The 16,717-nt window shown below is 43.1% G+C and overlaps 1 protein-coding gene across 1 annotated transcript; it reads left to right on the plus strand.

The window, feature by feature from the left end:
- Positions 1-10,653: 10,653 nt before the first annotated feature.
- LOC121653742 (putative nuclease HARBI1) lies at positions 10,654-14,630 on the plus strand. The gene is made up of 4 exons (XM_042007403.1): positions 10,654-10,674; positions 10,786-11,005; positions 11,432-11,547; positions 12,584-14,630. The coding sequence occupies exons 1-4, from the start codon at positions 10,654-10,656 to the stop codon at positions 13,391-13,393; spliced, it is 1,167 nt and encodes a 388-aa protein (XP_041863337.1). The 3' UTR covers positions 13,394-14,630.
- Positions 14,631-16,717: the final 2,087 nt, after the last annotated feature.

Genomic DNA, 16,717 nt, shown 5'->3' on the forward strand with positions numbered 1-16,717 from the left:
GCCTGTGACGCCCTTCGGGGCCGGCGGGGGACGGGGGCGCCCTAAGCCACTGGCGGGTCGTCTTCCAGGGGGGAGGCTTACCCCCCTCTGGACCTACATCTCCTGACCCCTCCCCTCCCCACTCTTCACTACATACACAGGTAGGGCCGTGGGGGGTGTGCTTGTTGCGCTGGGCGGGGCAGGGGGGTCATCATAGTGGCCCCGTTGCTTCGCCGAGCGGCAGCATGCCTCCCAGCTTTTAATTCCACTTAGTCACTGAGCACAAATAACATTTGCAACATACAAACACGTTTTGGGGGGTGGAACATGCAAGGTCAGGTGGGTGGGACTGCTCAGGTGGCCCCACCCCCTCCTCAATGCAGTTACTGCCCCCCAATTTTAACCCTCTTTTTTTAATTGCAAACAGCACATAATATATTCCCTCACTAGTGGGGGAGGGAGGGGGGATGGGGTCTTCAAGCGCCCCTGTCTCCATGGATGGCCCGGGGGCGGGGCGGGCCGGGTGGCCTGTCGCGTTGGCCCGGGGCGTGGGCGGGCTGCCCCGGGGGGTTTGGCTGCTGGCCCTGGGGGGAAGGTGCTGTTTTGGGGGTGGGGAGTGGGGGACTGGGGCGGGGTGGGGGGGGGTGGGGGCCTGGTTCGTGTCTCCTCGCCTCCTGGCTGGGGCTGTCCCCTCGCGGCGTGGGGTGGCGGGAGGATGGTGGTGGGGGGATAGTGTTTGTGTGTGTGTGTGTGTGTGGGGGGGAGAGTGGTGTGTGTGTGGGGGGATGGGTGGTGGAGGGATGGTGTGTGTGTGTGGGAGGGTGGGGTGTGTGGAGGTGGATGTGTGGTGTGTGGGAGGGGGGGTGGTGTGGGTGTGGGAGGATGAATGGTGGAGGGATGATGTATGTGGGGGAGGATGGGGTATGTGTGGGAGAATGTATGGTGCAGGGATGGGGAGTGTGTGGGAGGATGGATGGTGGAAGAATGGTGTGTGTGCAGGAGGATGGATGGTGTATGGGAGGGAGGATGGTGTGTGTTTGGGGGAGTGGTGTATGTTTGGGAGAGTGGGTGATGGAGGGGTGGTGTGTGTGTGTGTGGGAGGATGGGGTACGTGAAGGTGGATGTTTGGTGTAGGAGAGGGAGGACGGTGTATGTGTAGGAGAATGATGTATGTGTGGGAGGATGGGTAGTGGAAGGATGGTGTGTGTGTGTGTGTGTGGGAGGTGTGAAGGTGGAGGATGGTGTATGTGTGGGAGGATGAGTGGTGGAGGGATGATGTGTGTGTGGGAGGATGGGGTAGGTGTGGGAGAGTGTATGGTGGAAGGATGGTGAGTGTGTGGGAGGATGGATGGTGGAAGGATGGTGTGTGTGTGGAAGGATGGATGGTGGAAGGATGGATTTGTGTGTGTGGGAGGACAGAGTATGTGAGGGTTGGATGGTGTATGTGTGGGAGGATGAATGGAGGAGTGGAAGGAGAGTGTGTGTGTTTGTGTGTGTTGGTCTGGGGGGGGGGGCAGGACTGGTTCTCGGGGTGTGCGGCTGGGCGCTGGGGTGTGGGGCTGGCCTCTGGCGGTGGCCGTCTGGGCGGGCCGGGTCCCCCCGGGTGGCGTGCTGGCCCTTGGCCTGTGGGGGTGGGGGGTGTCCCTGCGCTCCTGGGCCCGGGCCCTCTGCCCCGTCTGTCCTGGGCGGCCGGTGCCCGGGGGGGTCGGGGACTGCTGGCCTCGGCCTGCCGGGGCCGGTGCCCTGTGTCCGCGGGGCGGCTCCTGCTGGGGTCTCCTGCTGCTGCCTTCCTGGGCGGGCGAGTGGTCGTCTCTGTGGACCGGTCGGGATCTGTAGCCTACGGGGGGGCTGGTGGCCTGGGTCTCGGGACCGCTGGCCTGACTCTGGCCTCTGTTCAAGTGAGGTGGCATCTGCATGATCACTCTGCATGGTCACTCCTTCCTGAACGTCTCCACACAGTCTTTGCGTCGCCGTGTGGCCGAGTTCTCCAGCATATCCACACAGGTTTCTCTGCGCGTGTTCTTGAATACAGCAGTTTCACTTATATCTATTATCATATTTTTTTTCTTTTTTTTTTTTATTATTTCTGTTCTTATTATTATTATTATTACTCTTACTCTTATTATTATTACTACTACTATTATTATTATTACTATTATTGTGATTATTATTATTGTTACTATTATCAACTAGTTGTGTAATGACCTACTGGCCAGGATGATCTTAGCTATATATGTTGCAAGTAGTATGGATTACATGGTTTTCTGTATAATGTTTTAAGTCCCCACCCGCACTCCCCACACCCTTTCTGTCCCTCTCTCTCCCCTCCCTCTTCTCTCTACTTTCTTTTCTATCTCTCTCTCTCTCTGTCCCCTCCGGTCGAGTCCAGCATTAAGAGTCTGATTTAATAAAGTTTTTCATGTCATCAAGAGGGACTTTATACATGTAGTATAAATCCCTGCTTGATAGAGTAAAATTGCCCAGCACCAGACAGCAGCCAGACAATCATTCTGTTTGCAACGATGCTGGACAAGACAGGTTAAAAAAAAAAAAAATAACATAGGTATATTGCCAAACATGTGATGCAAATTTCTCCTATCAGGGTCTAAATAATTTCATGAGGGGCAACAGTTTTATTGCCCCAAGCTAAATTAAGACAGTTTGACTACTTTCTTCAGACGCCATTTTCTACAGGATAGCAATATATAATAATAATAATAATAATACATTTTATTTATAAAGGCGCCTTTTTCACACTCAAGGTCACCGTACAATAAAAACACAACAATGAATAAATCCAAATAAAATACAAGAAAAACATAAAACAGTGATTGCAACAATGTACATATTATAATGAGTAAGCCAGTTTAAACAGATGTGTTTTCAGTTTGGATTTGAACAGATGAATAGAATCAGAGTTGCGGAGGTCAGGGGGGAGTGAGTTCCACAGATGAGGAGCAGAGCAGCTGAAAGCTCTACTCCCCATGGTGACAAGGCGAGCGGGGGTGAAGATGAGGTGAATTGCAGAGGTGGATCTGAGGGAACGGACCGGTTTGACAACACGGAGGAGATCAGAAAAATATGGAGGGGCGAGGTTGTGTATGGCCTTAAAGGTTAACAGCAAAATTTTATAGTGAATGCGATGGGTGATGGGGAGCCAGTGGAGCTGCTGTAAGATGGGGGTGATATGATGGATGGATGGGGTTCTAGTGATGATTCTGGCTGCTGCATTCTGTACCAGCTGAAGTTTATGAATTGATTTCTGGGGAAGACCAAACAGAAGGGAGTTGCAGTAATCCAAGCGTGATGTGACCAGGCTGTGTACAAGTATGGCGGTGGTGTGAGGGGTGAGAGAAGGGCGTAGGCGGTTGATATTGCGGAGATGGAAGTATGCGGACCGTGTTATGTTATTAATGTGTGATGTGAAAGAAAGAGTGCTGTCGAGGATGACACCCAGACTCTTTACCTGAGGGGAGGGAGAGATGGAAGAGTCATCAATGGGAATGCAGAAACTATCAGATTTAGAGAGGGTGGATTTGGTGCCAACTAGTAACATTTCGGTTTTACTACTGTTTAATTTGAGAAAGTTTGAAGTGAACCAGGACTTAATGTCATGAAGACAATCTGTGAGTGAGGTAGGTGGGAGAGTGGAGTTTGGCTTTGTGGAGAGATAGAGCTGGGTGTCATCCGCATAACAATGGAAATGTATGTGGTGTTTTCTAAAAATATAACCGAGGGGGAGGAGGTAGATGATGAACAACAGGGGCCCCAGGACTGAGCCCTGGGGCACACCTGTGGTGACTGGGAGTGACTGGGAATGGGATGATTTCAGCTGTACGAACTGAGTGCGGCCAGAAAGGTATGATTTGAACCAGTTAAGAGGGGTGTGGGTAATGCCAATAGAGGAGAGTCTAGTCAGAAGGATGGAGTGGGAAATAGTATCGAAGGCCGCACTCAGATCGAGAAGGATAAGAATGGATAATAAACCAGAGTCAGCTGCTAGAAGGAGATCATTGGTGACTTTTAGTAATGCTGTTTCAGTGCTGTGGAGTGGACGGAAACCAGATTGAAATTCTTCATATAGATTGTTAATGGATAGATGGGCTCGGAGTTGTGAGGAAACTATATATATATATATAGCAAGCAAAATGACAGCTCTGAGCTGGTGCTGGTGCTGTGCTACACTGATAGCAACAGTAATATACAGGAGTGGTTTTTGGAGTTTATTAACATCCAGAACAGCATCAGCTCAGCGCTCCTGGAGAGGCAGTTGCAGAAGAAGAACATCAACTCATCTGAAATAAAGCTCTTCTTCAGAGGTTCAGAGACAGCATGCTCAAGATCAGCTAGATAATTATGTTTAGTATTAACTCAAAGTTTTTGTTAAAAAGAGTAGTTACTCACTTAAGTCTGTAAAAGCCTTAATTTGTCTTGTCATCATTGCAAATTATTTATATAGAGAACATTACATTTTATTTTTTAGGACTTTAAAGGTAACAACTAAAATTTAACTATAATCAGCATGAAACGGTCATTAGTTTGTATCAGATAGGGTTATACAGGCTGAGTCCACAATAGATTTAGATTATTTACACAAATATTTATTGTACATAACACATCAATCATGCAAGGATAGCTAGGGAAACTTTTCTTTGGACCAGGGTGCCCCCCCCCCCCCCCCCCTCTTTCTCTGTGAGGATAAAAAAAAAAACTAAGTCCAGACTTGGTGCACAAAATCTTATTACCACAGCTAATTTTGGAGGAATGAAGCAACTGAGAGTCTGTATGTGATATTTCCATCCATTTAGTTTGTATTCTTAATTTGGCCACATGATGCTGGATCAATATTGAACGTCTGGTTGGGGAACGACTGGCGTCTCTGAAATATAGAATGTTAGATAACAGCTAGGTATTATCCAGAAGTTCAATTTCAGGCATTCTTTCAACATTCATAATTTGTATTTCTGCGTTAACTTGTTATTTTACTGTTTATGTATTAGAGGGAAACAGCCAGTAGTGGCTCCTTCACGCTTTCTTTGTATTAATCTGTTGTGCTACACTGGGGTTCCAAAGGGGGGGTTGCACTATTTTCTACTCACTCATTACAGACGAGTGAACGGGAGTAACAACTGTTACAAGTCTAACTTTATTATGAATTAAAGCTTTTAATGTTGATTTCAGGTCTCTGATACCATCCTGGTGCTCCCTGAGGAGCACTTTGCCGTCACTCAGCACCTCGTCTACCGCATGGAGACCTGTATACTCACCACATGAGCAGCGCTGGACACGACTGTGGAGGCTACCTGAAGCCAAGCTCAAAACAGAACTGTCCCTCATCTATTAGAACAGTGAATTTATAGCTTGTAGTGGAGCAGTGCCTCTGTACCAGTTCTTCATGGCTAAATCTGAGAGGTGCTTCTCCACTCTGAAGAGGACCTTCCTGAGAAACTATGACACAGGATCGCAGGATGGCCTCACTGCTCTGGCTCTGCTCTCCATGGAGAAAAACTTCAGGTTCGGCATGCAGAAGGAGAGGAGAGCAAAATTCCTCTAGAAATGAACAGAGAAACATTAGTACATCCAACCATGTTTGTTTGAATTGTTCTTGAAGGAATAAAAAAATATATAATCAGTTCACTTTTCTGGTTCTAGTGATCATTAGTTTGTATTTAAAGCATTATTACCTGGGCGCCGATAAGAGGGGGTAATGGAGAAGGATTCGAGGGGCCCAGAAGGCCCTCAATTTTAATACTAACAAAATTATCTCATACTCAATTATAAACTTACAATCACACAAACATTTTAGTTAAAATGCAATGGTATCACTAAGTTTATTTGTTTTGGAATCATTTCTGATGCCTGCCAGACCCCCCCTCCCAGGTGGCCCCAGAGGAAGGAGGTGGGCAGCTGAGTGTTGAATTAATAGATTGTTGTGGAGAAAAAACATTATATAATAGAAAATTGTGGTCGGTCAGGTCAGTAGTTTGGGACTCATCCTCGTGCTTTGCTGTAGGAACAGAGACATTTGTAGTGCAGCAGACTGGGTGACTGCTTTCAATCCAATCAGAGAAATATTTACATTTTCTAGATATCAGAAGATTAACTAGCAACAACCATGTAGCATCATATATGTTTCCCACTAATCTAAAGCTTCACCTGTGAGTCTACAGATCTGGAGATAAATTAGACTTCATGTGTTGCTACATGAGGGAGACGATGACGTGGAGGATTGGTAGTCAGATCAGTTTCCCTTCACATTGTTGGTGAAATCACTAAAAACACATTAAGTAAAACAAAATAGTGGGAGGCCACCAGAAATAAGATTGTGATGCTATTACACATGACATTATTAGAGATACTATATAATAGAACAGCTGGATAGAATAGAAAGCTGGACTTCAGGACTTGATTAGTGATTTTCCTCAGAGAAAGCTCCATGTTGGGTTCTTGTTGAAAAAGGCTGAGCAAGAACCAGTGATGGTGAATGAGAATGCAAGAGCATGACTCAGCAATAGTGAACCTTTACCACTCCTTGATATCTTATTACACAAAGTTCTACCTTTTAAAATGTGATTATTTAACTTTAAAGACGCTACCAGCCATTGTTTGGCTGTAAATCTCCACAGTGGTTTGCTTCTGACCGTATTCAGTTCATATAATACAGTAAACCATGTGAGATCCTGCTATGTTTTGTTTCTGAGCCTTTCTGAGATAAATGTTTTAAATATTTATTTATTTGTTTTTATTTATTAATTTTTTTGTTGCTTTTTGTACGCTCACAATATGTTTACTAAACACTCCAAGTTTAGTAAACACGTAGTGTAGAACAGACCTTGACTTCATTGTTTAGCACAGTTCATATTTCAAAATGTCTTATGATCTAGTTAACATGACCAAACATATTTAATCTGATTTGTATGAAATATTTGATATATAATTCAAAACTGTTAATAGACATCATTTTCCTTTTTGACTGAATTAACCCATAACAGCCTGACGTGACATATTTGTTACATACAGTTTCTGAGATATTTTGCCTCAATTTATGGTATAAACTCAAAATCCTGTTGAACACAATGCGATACTTGTCTTCTATCCCCTAACAGATACCCAGAAGCAGAAAACCATATTATATTTTTAATATATAACATGGTAATAAATGGTAGTTGATTTTTATACCAAGTTATGCCATAGATCCCAAACGGCAAATTGTAGGAGACCGATGGTAGCAGTAGTAGCAAAGGCAAGAAAAAGTCTGCTGTGACATGGGAAAATCAAACCTTAATGGACATATTTAGGGTTTGAGTTGGATAAGCAGAGGTGATTAAAAACTATACTGCAAACACTGTTAAAGAGAATTTCAAGAAAACGAGAAGAAACATCTCTGATGTGGTAAGAGTTGTCCACATCTGCACACAGAGACTACATCACTTCATGTGTACCTTTCGCTTCATCTCCCTCTAGGCAAACATGAGTCTGCTCACATATTAAATACCACCATCTATGCTTGAACAATTTTCCTGTCACCCACCGAGGGGTTTGACATGATTCCTGTGTAGAAACAGGTTTTTATATTATTAAAACTTTAACTATAACTAGGAGGGTAACATATTCTGTTGTCTACCTGGCCCATCTTTCAGCGTTATATGTAATGCTGTAACAAGTACTGTTCTATCTATCTATCTATCTATCTATCTATCTATCTATCTATCTATCTATCTATCTATCTATCTATCTATCTATCTATCTATCTATCTCTCTCTACATATATATATATATATATATATATATATATATATATATATTTTTTTTTTTTTTTTTTTTTTTTTTCTATGCTTCCTGTTCACTCATCCACTTTGTGACCATTTCTCCCACACTGGTCAATAACCTGCAGTTTATTTGGTACTGACCACTGACATAAACATGCTAAAACAGTGTAATTCTCCTAATCCTTAACCAAGCCTTCTAGTTTACACACCATTATATCAAGTTAATTTTTTACAAAGGCATAAACCCCCTACTAGCTTCTTGATATAATCTTAATTTATTCCTTTTTGCATTGCATGTTTACAATTAACAGTAAGCATTTACTCACCCAATTCACCGTTTTACTTGGTGGGCATCGATTATGCACATAGTTATGTTGTTGTAATTTTTCTTGCGTTAACTCCACATCACTGGTGAAAATGGGTTTTTGCAGCTGACATACTGAATATATACAGCATGGGTGGCCAAGTCCGAGCCTCGAGAGCTACTACCCTGCAACTTTTGGATGCATCCCTTCTCCAACACACCTGAATCAAATGGCCGAATTCCCTCATCGGCTTGTCATTGAGCTCTGCAGAGGCCTGGCAACCAGCCATTCATTAGATTCAGGCATGTTGGAACATCTAAAAGTTGCAGGATAGTAGCTCTCGAGGACTGGACTTGGGCACCTCTGAGATACATTATACTCTCTTAAAACTGCCATCATCACTGTCAAATATCTCTTCTCAAGCATTTCCCACATTTCTTCCAGATAAGTGGAGATAAATTAAAAGTAATCAGAGATTTTGTCTATCAACGACAGCTAAGAATAGCAAAAGTCTCAATCGCAATGTTATCTTTAGTTGGCTACAGATTGCTTAGAAGCAAGCTTTGCTAGCAGCACATAATAATGGAATGAACTCCAGAGTGTGTGTGCTGAAAGTTCTTCAAATAGGGGTGAAGCCATAATGATCTAACCTTGCCTGGAGGAGGTCAGTGAAAACTCAGACTGTGAGCTGGAGAGATCCTCATCCAAAGAGACAAGGAGATGATTCAAACCCTCTGCTTCATTTAATGCAGGGGTGAGTACTGACACGCTTCCTTGGTTTGACCCCTTCCCTCTTTGAAGAGGAGCAGGTCACTGTCATCCCCCAACTCCAGCAAACAAATGTAATCTGATTTACTTCTACTGATGAACTGATTTTGAAGCTTTAATAAAAAGCTTTGTTCCCTTTTGACCGCAATTGTTTTCATGTCGATATTCACTTAACGCTGGAATCTTAAATGGCCTTTGTGTAAGAACAATTCCGTTCTATTGACAGGATTTAGGACAAAATTGACAGTGACAAGGAAATTAGAAAATTAATGTTCTACCCAAGATTTCCAGTCCAAGTTGTGTTACAGCCATTAGTCAAACAGGCTTTCCATCCATATGTAGATTGACATTGACTGGAGGAAATGTTCCCTCAGTGGCGACAGTAATAAATGCAGGTTCACTGAAGCACGCGGTTATTCGGCTCCACTGCTTGGTTGTTTTATAAAAGGCATCTGTTTTTATTTATGCTCAAACGTTATAGAGATTTAAAACTGTGAAGAGGGTGCTTAAAGATCCAAACCGTCATCTCCATAATCTCCAGCTCAGTAGGTTCTGCTGGACTGAGAGAATAAAAATTACAGCCTGTCAGGCACCAGTGACATAGAGAAATGTGAAAATTGTCGACTTTAAACAGCCAGCCTCTCCTCTTACATACCCACAAAAACATTACTGCTGGACCATTTAACATTATGCCAGGAAAGGTCACTCCCCCTTAGTTAAGTCTGCTGAGAAACAGAACCTATGTTTTCTCAAGTGCAGATGAAATGGCTTAATAATTAACCTGAAAGCTTAACTATGCCATTTTGGAAGCAGAGTAATGGCACGTGTGTGTGGTCCAGATCCATGAAGAGAAATAACATATTGTGTGTTTATCATCATTTTGAGGCAAGAGTTGTTCCTCAGGTACATTTTCAGAAATGACTTGCCACCAAAGCACATTGTCTTTGCAAACACATTAAATATTTCATGATCCACTCTAGAATTTGGCTTGTTTTACTAATTATGTGGTGTTGGTCCATCTGTCTGTCAGCAGCATTACTCAAAAAGTTTTGGGTGGATTTTGATTCAGTTTTGGGAAATGTCAGATTTGGAATAAAGGAACAAGTTATTAGATTTTGGGGGTGATCTGGATCACCATGTGGATCCTGGAATTTTGTTAAGGATTCTTTACTGTTGGGAGATAATTTTGCCATCACAGCTTCTAACTCAACAGAAAGTCACTGGATTTTTTTTTTTTTTTTTTTTAATTACAAGATGACATCATGGTAGATGCTAAATACACTTGCTAACCCAGATTGTGGCCATTGGAGAAAAAGCCAATTCTCTTCAATAACCTCAACACTGTTAGAGCCATTTGCATCAAAGTGAGAAGAGACTAAGCATTCCTTTTTTAAAATGGAGAAATGCGGAGGGGACCTGCGTAAGAAATCATGTTTTAAACTCTTGTCTCACCCATGAGGGTGTAGACTTTGACTGTTTTAAACAAAATGTTGCATCATCCTCTGGATGCACACAAGCTGTAAGAGCTGCACCCGCCCTCTGAAATGTTTGTGTCATGTAAAGCCTGGCGCACACGAGAGCTCTCTGCTGAGCTAAAAGTCATTCGAGACCGTTTGCTCAGCAGAAAGCTCACCGTCTGCGCCTCATTTTCCGTGAGTTTTCCGCCTCACGAGGTCTTGAGGTGAAAATCAAACGCGTTTGATATTTTTTGCCTCGCGAGGTGAAAAACTCACCGTGTGCGGCGCTGCCTGAGCTACCTGCTGAGGGCAGAAATTCAACTGACCAATCAACACGCGTCTTTCGCTCACATGATTCGCTGACGGGATTCCAAGATGACAGCACTCTCTCGCCTGGTAACAAAAACAGACACAGAGATGGAGGAGGAAACGCTGTTGCTTTTTTTGTTGATGAGGCGCCGCCGTTCTCGCCGTTCTAAAGTCAGACGAACATGGGTGAGGTCATAGCTACAGAGAAGGACTGGGAAAGGAGTTTATGGCAATCTTCTCCAAGAGATACGGCTCGAAGATCCGGAATCCTTCCGACAGTACCACCGCCTGGACAGAGAATCCTTCGAGAGGGTGTTGGAAACGGTGGGCCCATCGATCCGCAAGGTTGATACCTCAATGCGAACGAGTATCAGTCCCGGAGAGAGGCTTGCCATCACGCTTAGATTCCTAGCTACAGGTAAGTGAAAGTCACTTGATCAACTGGAGGCAAAATATCAAGTTAGATTTATATGTAACCCATCATCAGTTTCATCCTGGATAACGTAAATAAACAAATACTTGCTTTAAACAGAGAATAACCGGCGTTTACAAGCTAGGGCCGTTGAGATGTTTTGCCTGCAGCTAAGCCCCGCCCACCGAAATACGTCACATTGTTTACAAACTGCGAAGGAGTCTATAGGATAAATGTATGGCTGGTCCTAGCTACACTGTTTACATTTAGCTACCTCTATCGAAAAGATTAATGTAAATTTTGTTTGCAAAAGGAAGGCCAACACAAATATACTGTTTGCCTCCCTTTCTACCATTAATAGTACAAGTCTGGTTAAGTTTTTTAATTCATTGTCTTTGTTAAGTTCATAACATTAAAATTTTTGTATTTCAGGTGAAACATTTCGAAGTCTGGCATTTCAGTTCCGGATTGGGGAAAGAACAGTCTCAAATATTGTTGATGAGACATGCCAGGCATTGTACAGCACAATGAAGGAGCAGTACATGAGGGTAATTGCATTTTATTCAAAAAACACATAACAGTATGCACTAAAGATGCAACAAGTTATTAAATAATGCAGTTAACAATTACATTTGATGTACGCTGATCGCGTGTGGATCTAAATATCTTCCGAAGGAGTTTGAGTTACACCAGGACTGTCTGTGTGAGTAAATGATCGTATTTCATGCTAGAAAATAAGTCAAGGTTGAAAAAAACAAACTTATCCTTTGACATAAAAGCTGAAGTGGATCAAGTAATAATACATACACACTGACACTGGTGAGGAGGTTGTGCCTCGCGTGTACATAAGTTGTGGTGGTACAAATAGCTGAACCTATTCAAACATGGCAAAAAACACTCTGCATCCCAAATGTCAAAACTCAAAGTAAAAAAATAAACTTGTATTCATACATTACATTCTCAATGACATTAAATTTTTTCATACACTTGGACGTTGTCAACTGAGCCATGATTTTCATAAGCATGGCTGTGTGCTTGTTGGGGACTGACCCACTCATGACGTTGGGGATAAAATGGCTGTGGATGATTGTTAAACATTGATGGTGGTCTCGGGTTAATGGGCTGTGTGTTTTGGCCAAGTGTTCCCATTTGTGCCTGAAATAAAATATTATTAATCTGGAATTGGGCCATGCTTCTTGTGTATGGATCAAAATCAGACAATGTTTTTGTGACATACTGACCAAATGCAGCTACTGCGTTATCTTCGACTGAATTTTTTTGTGCCTTGTTACGCTGAGTTATTGATTCAGCCAACCCTTTTATTAACATATACTCCTCTGCATCTCGTTGCCGCTTTAGATTGTTTGGTCGAAGGATGGGTTGTTTTGTTGATTTTATGGAAGATGTGCTTGCGGTACTTTCTCCTTCATCAGCTTCACTTTCGAAGACAGATGATGCATCATTGCCCTCTTCAGTTTGGCCATCATCTTGCATATCAATGGTGTCTTCACTGCCAGTTGTATCAGATGGTGATGGCTGAAAGTATGGAATTAAAAGCAAATATTAATTAACTTTTTTTTTCAGGTCCCGACAACAACAGAAGAATGGATGGAAATTGCCATGGAATTCAACGAGAGGTGGAACTATCCTTGTTGCATCGGTGCAATTGATGGCAAACACATTGCAATCCAACAGCCAGAAAACAGTGGTTCAGAGTATTTCAACTACAAACATTTTTTCAGTGTTGTACTCTTAGCTCTTGTAAATGCAAATTACAAGTTCATATATGTAGATGTGGGGGCAGCTGGTCGTGCAGGAGATGCTGGCATATTTGCTAACTCAGCGTTAAAGAAAGCCCTGAGTGAAAACTCTCTGAATTTGCCACCAGCTGAAGAGATAGATGGAATATCACCAAGCAAAATAAACTACCACATAGTTGGTGATGATGCGTTCCCGCTGTCTCTAAAACTGATGAAACCGTACCCACACAGAAATCTGGACCAACCAAAACAAATTTTTAACTATCGGTTATCCAGAGCTAGACGAGTAGTCGAGAATGCATTTGGCATTCTCTCCAACAGGTTCAGGGTGTTTTTGACAACAATCAATCTCAGGCCTGATAAAGTGCAACATGTGATTTTGGCAGCCTGTTGTTTACATAACTATATGGTTGAAAACAACAAGATTGCCTACATCAGCATTTGTGATAGTGAAGACACTAACCACACCCTGACAGCTGGATTATGGAGGAAGGATCACCCCTTGACAGGACAGCAGCCAACTACTGATCGAAACCCTAAAGTTGATGCAAAGTTACAAAGGCAGCTCCTGACTGAGTATTTCAATTCTGACTGTGGAGCTGTGCCATGGCAGAATGACATTTTTAGTAAGTGATGGTATAAAGGACACAGTATATCAAAAGTGAGGTAGTGTAATTTAAATATGATTAATCAAATGTCATCTGCCTCCTCCAAATATTCCCATAAAAATGGTTATAGCTGCCAGCTCTTCATCAATACGTCTTTGTGAATAGACACTATACATTTAATATTGTGAATCTTTCAACTATAGTTTTCATGTACACATATATTGCAATTTTGTGATCAATAAATAAATTTTTGGGGAAATACTTACCGCATCCAAGTTTGTTATTGATGGCCGAGCAGCGATGTATGGAGCAAGAAATTGCAGTTTTTCCAAAAGCCATTTAGAACGTTTGGTCAAGACTTTCCTGGCACTTCCACTTGTTTGGGGTTTTCTGGCCTTTGTGTAGCTGTTTCGCAGCAATCTTATTTTTATTTTCACCCACTCCACTGAAAGGGATAAGTAATAGTTGAAAATGCAGTGTATTTGTTGTGAATATATCTAGCACCATTGAACGTTTGTTTAGCATGAAAAATACATTGTGACAGACATAAATTGTTCCTATACTTAATTATTATTATAACAAAAGCTAAGCCCCGCCCATCGAAATACGTCACATTGTTTACAAACTGCGAAGGGGCTAATGGCAACTAATTTTGAAGATGATTACATGACAGACGAAGATGATGTACTCTCACTGGTCTCACTGAAGTGATAACGTGTGGAACCACCTTGCTAAAAGCTAATACAGGACCGTTGGAAATCCTAACTGGTGCCCGTTAATATGTCTATGGCTAGAGCCAATCTCGTTTAGAGCAAGTACCTGTCTGGTCCAGTTTTGCTGCCATCTCCTGGTATGCTTGCTCGCGCTTGTCCCTGTTTTTGAAGTCGGATGATGTGACATCATATAGACACGGATATTCTGGCCACATTTCCACCAATTTATCCTCCAAAATATAGTCATTGAAAACTTCGCCGTGTGCTGTCATCTTGGAATCCCGTCAGCGAATCATGTGAGCGAAAGACGCGTGTTGATTGGTCAGTTGAATTTCTGCCCTCAGCAGGTAGCTCAGGCAGCGCCGCACACGGTGAGTTTTTCACCTCGCGAGGCAAAAAATATCAAACGCGTTTGATTTTCACCTCAAGACCTCGTGAGGCGGAAAACTCACGGAAAATGAGGCGCAGACGGTGAGCTTTCTGCTGAGCAAACGGTCTCGAATGACTTTTAGCTCAGCAGAGAGCTCTCGTGTGCGCCAGGCTTTACATAACTGCAGCCAACCGAGCTGCAGATTCTGTGTCAGTGCCCGTTACCTTGGCAACACATCACAACAAAATACTCCACTCAGCTGCTTCTTGTTAAAAACTTACAATTTTATGGATAAAAAACATTAAGACATTAATAATTTATTTAATATTATTTTCTTTCATAAGTGACCATGGTATAAGCAGGATAATGCCCTTGGATGTGTCCATTATCATAAATTAATGGACTTTGCGGAGGATCCTACAGTATCTTGGCTGTTCCTAGGACTGCACTCTTCTGGATGGAGATGGCTTATGTTTCTTCAGGTTTCTGTTGGAGCCACTTCTCCAGTGCAGGGGACACGGCCCCCAGTGCTCTGATTACCACTGGTACTACTGTTGCCTTCACCTTCCAGACTTTCTCCAGCTCTTCCTTGAGTCCTTGGTATTTCTCCAGTTTCTTGTGTTCCACTGTGTCCAGTATTTCATGCTTAAGGCAACAATAAGAAAAAAGTGCTTAAGTGCTTTACATGATAAAAAAGCAATTCATCCATATAAAAAAAAAAAAAAAAAACAAGCAATAGATTACATAGCAGTTGTCCCCCTCCCTCTCCCCCATTCTACACAAAAATTACTCCCTAATTTCTGTCTCTATACTGAATGAAGGTATAAAATACTAAACGTGATAAACATCTGGCTTGATACTGCTGTGAGGAAACAATATCATGGGGATTCATTCACACCAGGAACCAGTCCACCAATGTCCACAGAGGCCGCCACCACAGCAACCACCTGGCTCAGGGCAGACCGGGGCCTACACCACAGCCGTAAGGCTGCAATGTAGGGCCCCAGACACCCAGACAAGGGCGATCAACATGGCAACAAAATGCGGTGGTTCCAGCCCCTGCAGGAGCACACTCTCTGCCCGAACAGCGACGAGACCCAATGTGACCCCTCACCACATTTTTCAGGAGCTGCCGACGTTCTACTTAAAATGAGCACCTAGATTCTGTCGGTGCAGATGCCGACGGAAGCAGCCCCCTGTCGAGTGCCACCCAGCTTTGGGCTCTCATTCCGGGTTGCCACTGGATCACAGCTGGGTGGTGGAGTGGTCAGCCCTTTCTCAGACGTGAGTGCTGACAGAGCATCAAAGCAGTTGTAGAGAGTCCACCACTGTCCTTCCTGCAGCAGATCATCTCCGACCGACGCTGGCGTTTCAGTGTGAAGAGGGACGCGGTGAAGTGTCTTGATCCCATGGCAGTGTATCTTGGAGAGCCACCTTTAATGAGGCAATGTGTATGGAGCGTTGTTGGTGGGCCAAGTCCAGTAGACTATCAAGCAACTCATTCTTGGATCTAAGTTCATCAGTAAGCTTGCAGATATCTGCTTTGATGTAAGTAATTTGCTTGTCAGTGTTTTTAGACTCCAAATTTTAGTGAGACAGCCATTTTAGGTCACTCCAGGACTCAATCCAGATAAAACCCTTTTCTGTATTAAAATCGTGTTTAAAAAAAAAAAAAAAAAAAAAACACAGGCTTAAAATGCAGTGTTTTAAAAGGGCTTTAATACTGGTAAAAACAAGTAAAAATCTGCCAAAACATTAAAAACTATCCTGTTCCATAAGAACCTCTCACTGGTGGGAGCATAAAAAAAAAAGAAAAAAAGCCACAATGTCCAGTTGGTTGGCCACCACCATTTTGTCAGTGTGTATCTGGAAGTCCCACAGGACCTTAGCCCTCTCGTTCTCCACCACCTTGGGAGGTGTTTCCCATGGTGACCTAGGTGTCTCCAGTCCATATTCTGCACAGATGTTTCTGTACACTATGCCGACTATTTGGTTATTATGTTCCATGTATTCTTTGCCTGCTGGTATCTTGCACCCTGCTGTGAGGTGTTGGATTGTTTCAGGGGCCTCTTTGCACAGCCTGCACCTGGGGTCCTGCCTGGTGTGGTAGATCTGGGTCTGGATTGCCCTGGTACTCAAGGCTTGCTTCTGTGCTGCCGTAGTGCTAATTTCCTAAATCAGTTTGATTCGATTCATAGCAGCCTATATTGATTCAATTTTGATTAAATCCAAATTGATTCAATATTGATTCATTTACAGCTAATTAT

Source organism: Melanotaenia boesemani, chromosome 14 (genome assembly GCF_017639745.1).
Source record: "Melanotaenia boesemani isolate fMelBoe1 chromosome 14, fMelBoe1.pri, whole genome shotgun sequence".
Classification (NCBI taxonomy): Eukaryota; Metazoa; Chordata; class Actinopteri; order Atheriniformes; family Melanotaeniidae; genus Melanotaenia; species Melanotaenia boesemani.

Bases quoted from the DNA above. Each gene is read 5' to 3' on its own strand.
- LOC121653742 (XM_042007403.1), top strand. From the start codon at position 10,654: ATGACAGCACTCTCTCGCCTG. The intron at 10,675-10,785 runs GTAACAAAAACA...GTGAGGTCATAG, and splicing joins TGACAGCACTCTCTCGCCTG to CTACAGAGAAGGACTGGGAA. The intron at 11,548-12,583 runs GTAATTGCATTT...TTTTTTTTTCAG, and splicing joins TGAAGGAGCAGTACATGAGG to GTCCCGACAACAACAGAAGA.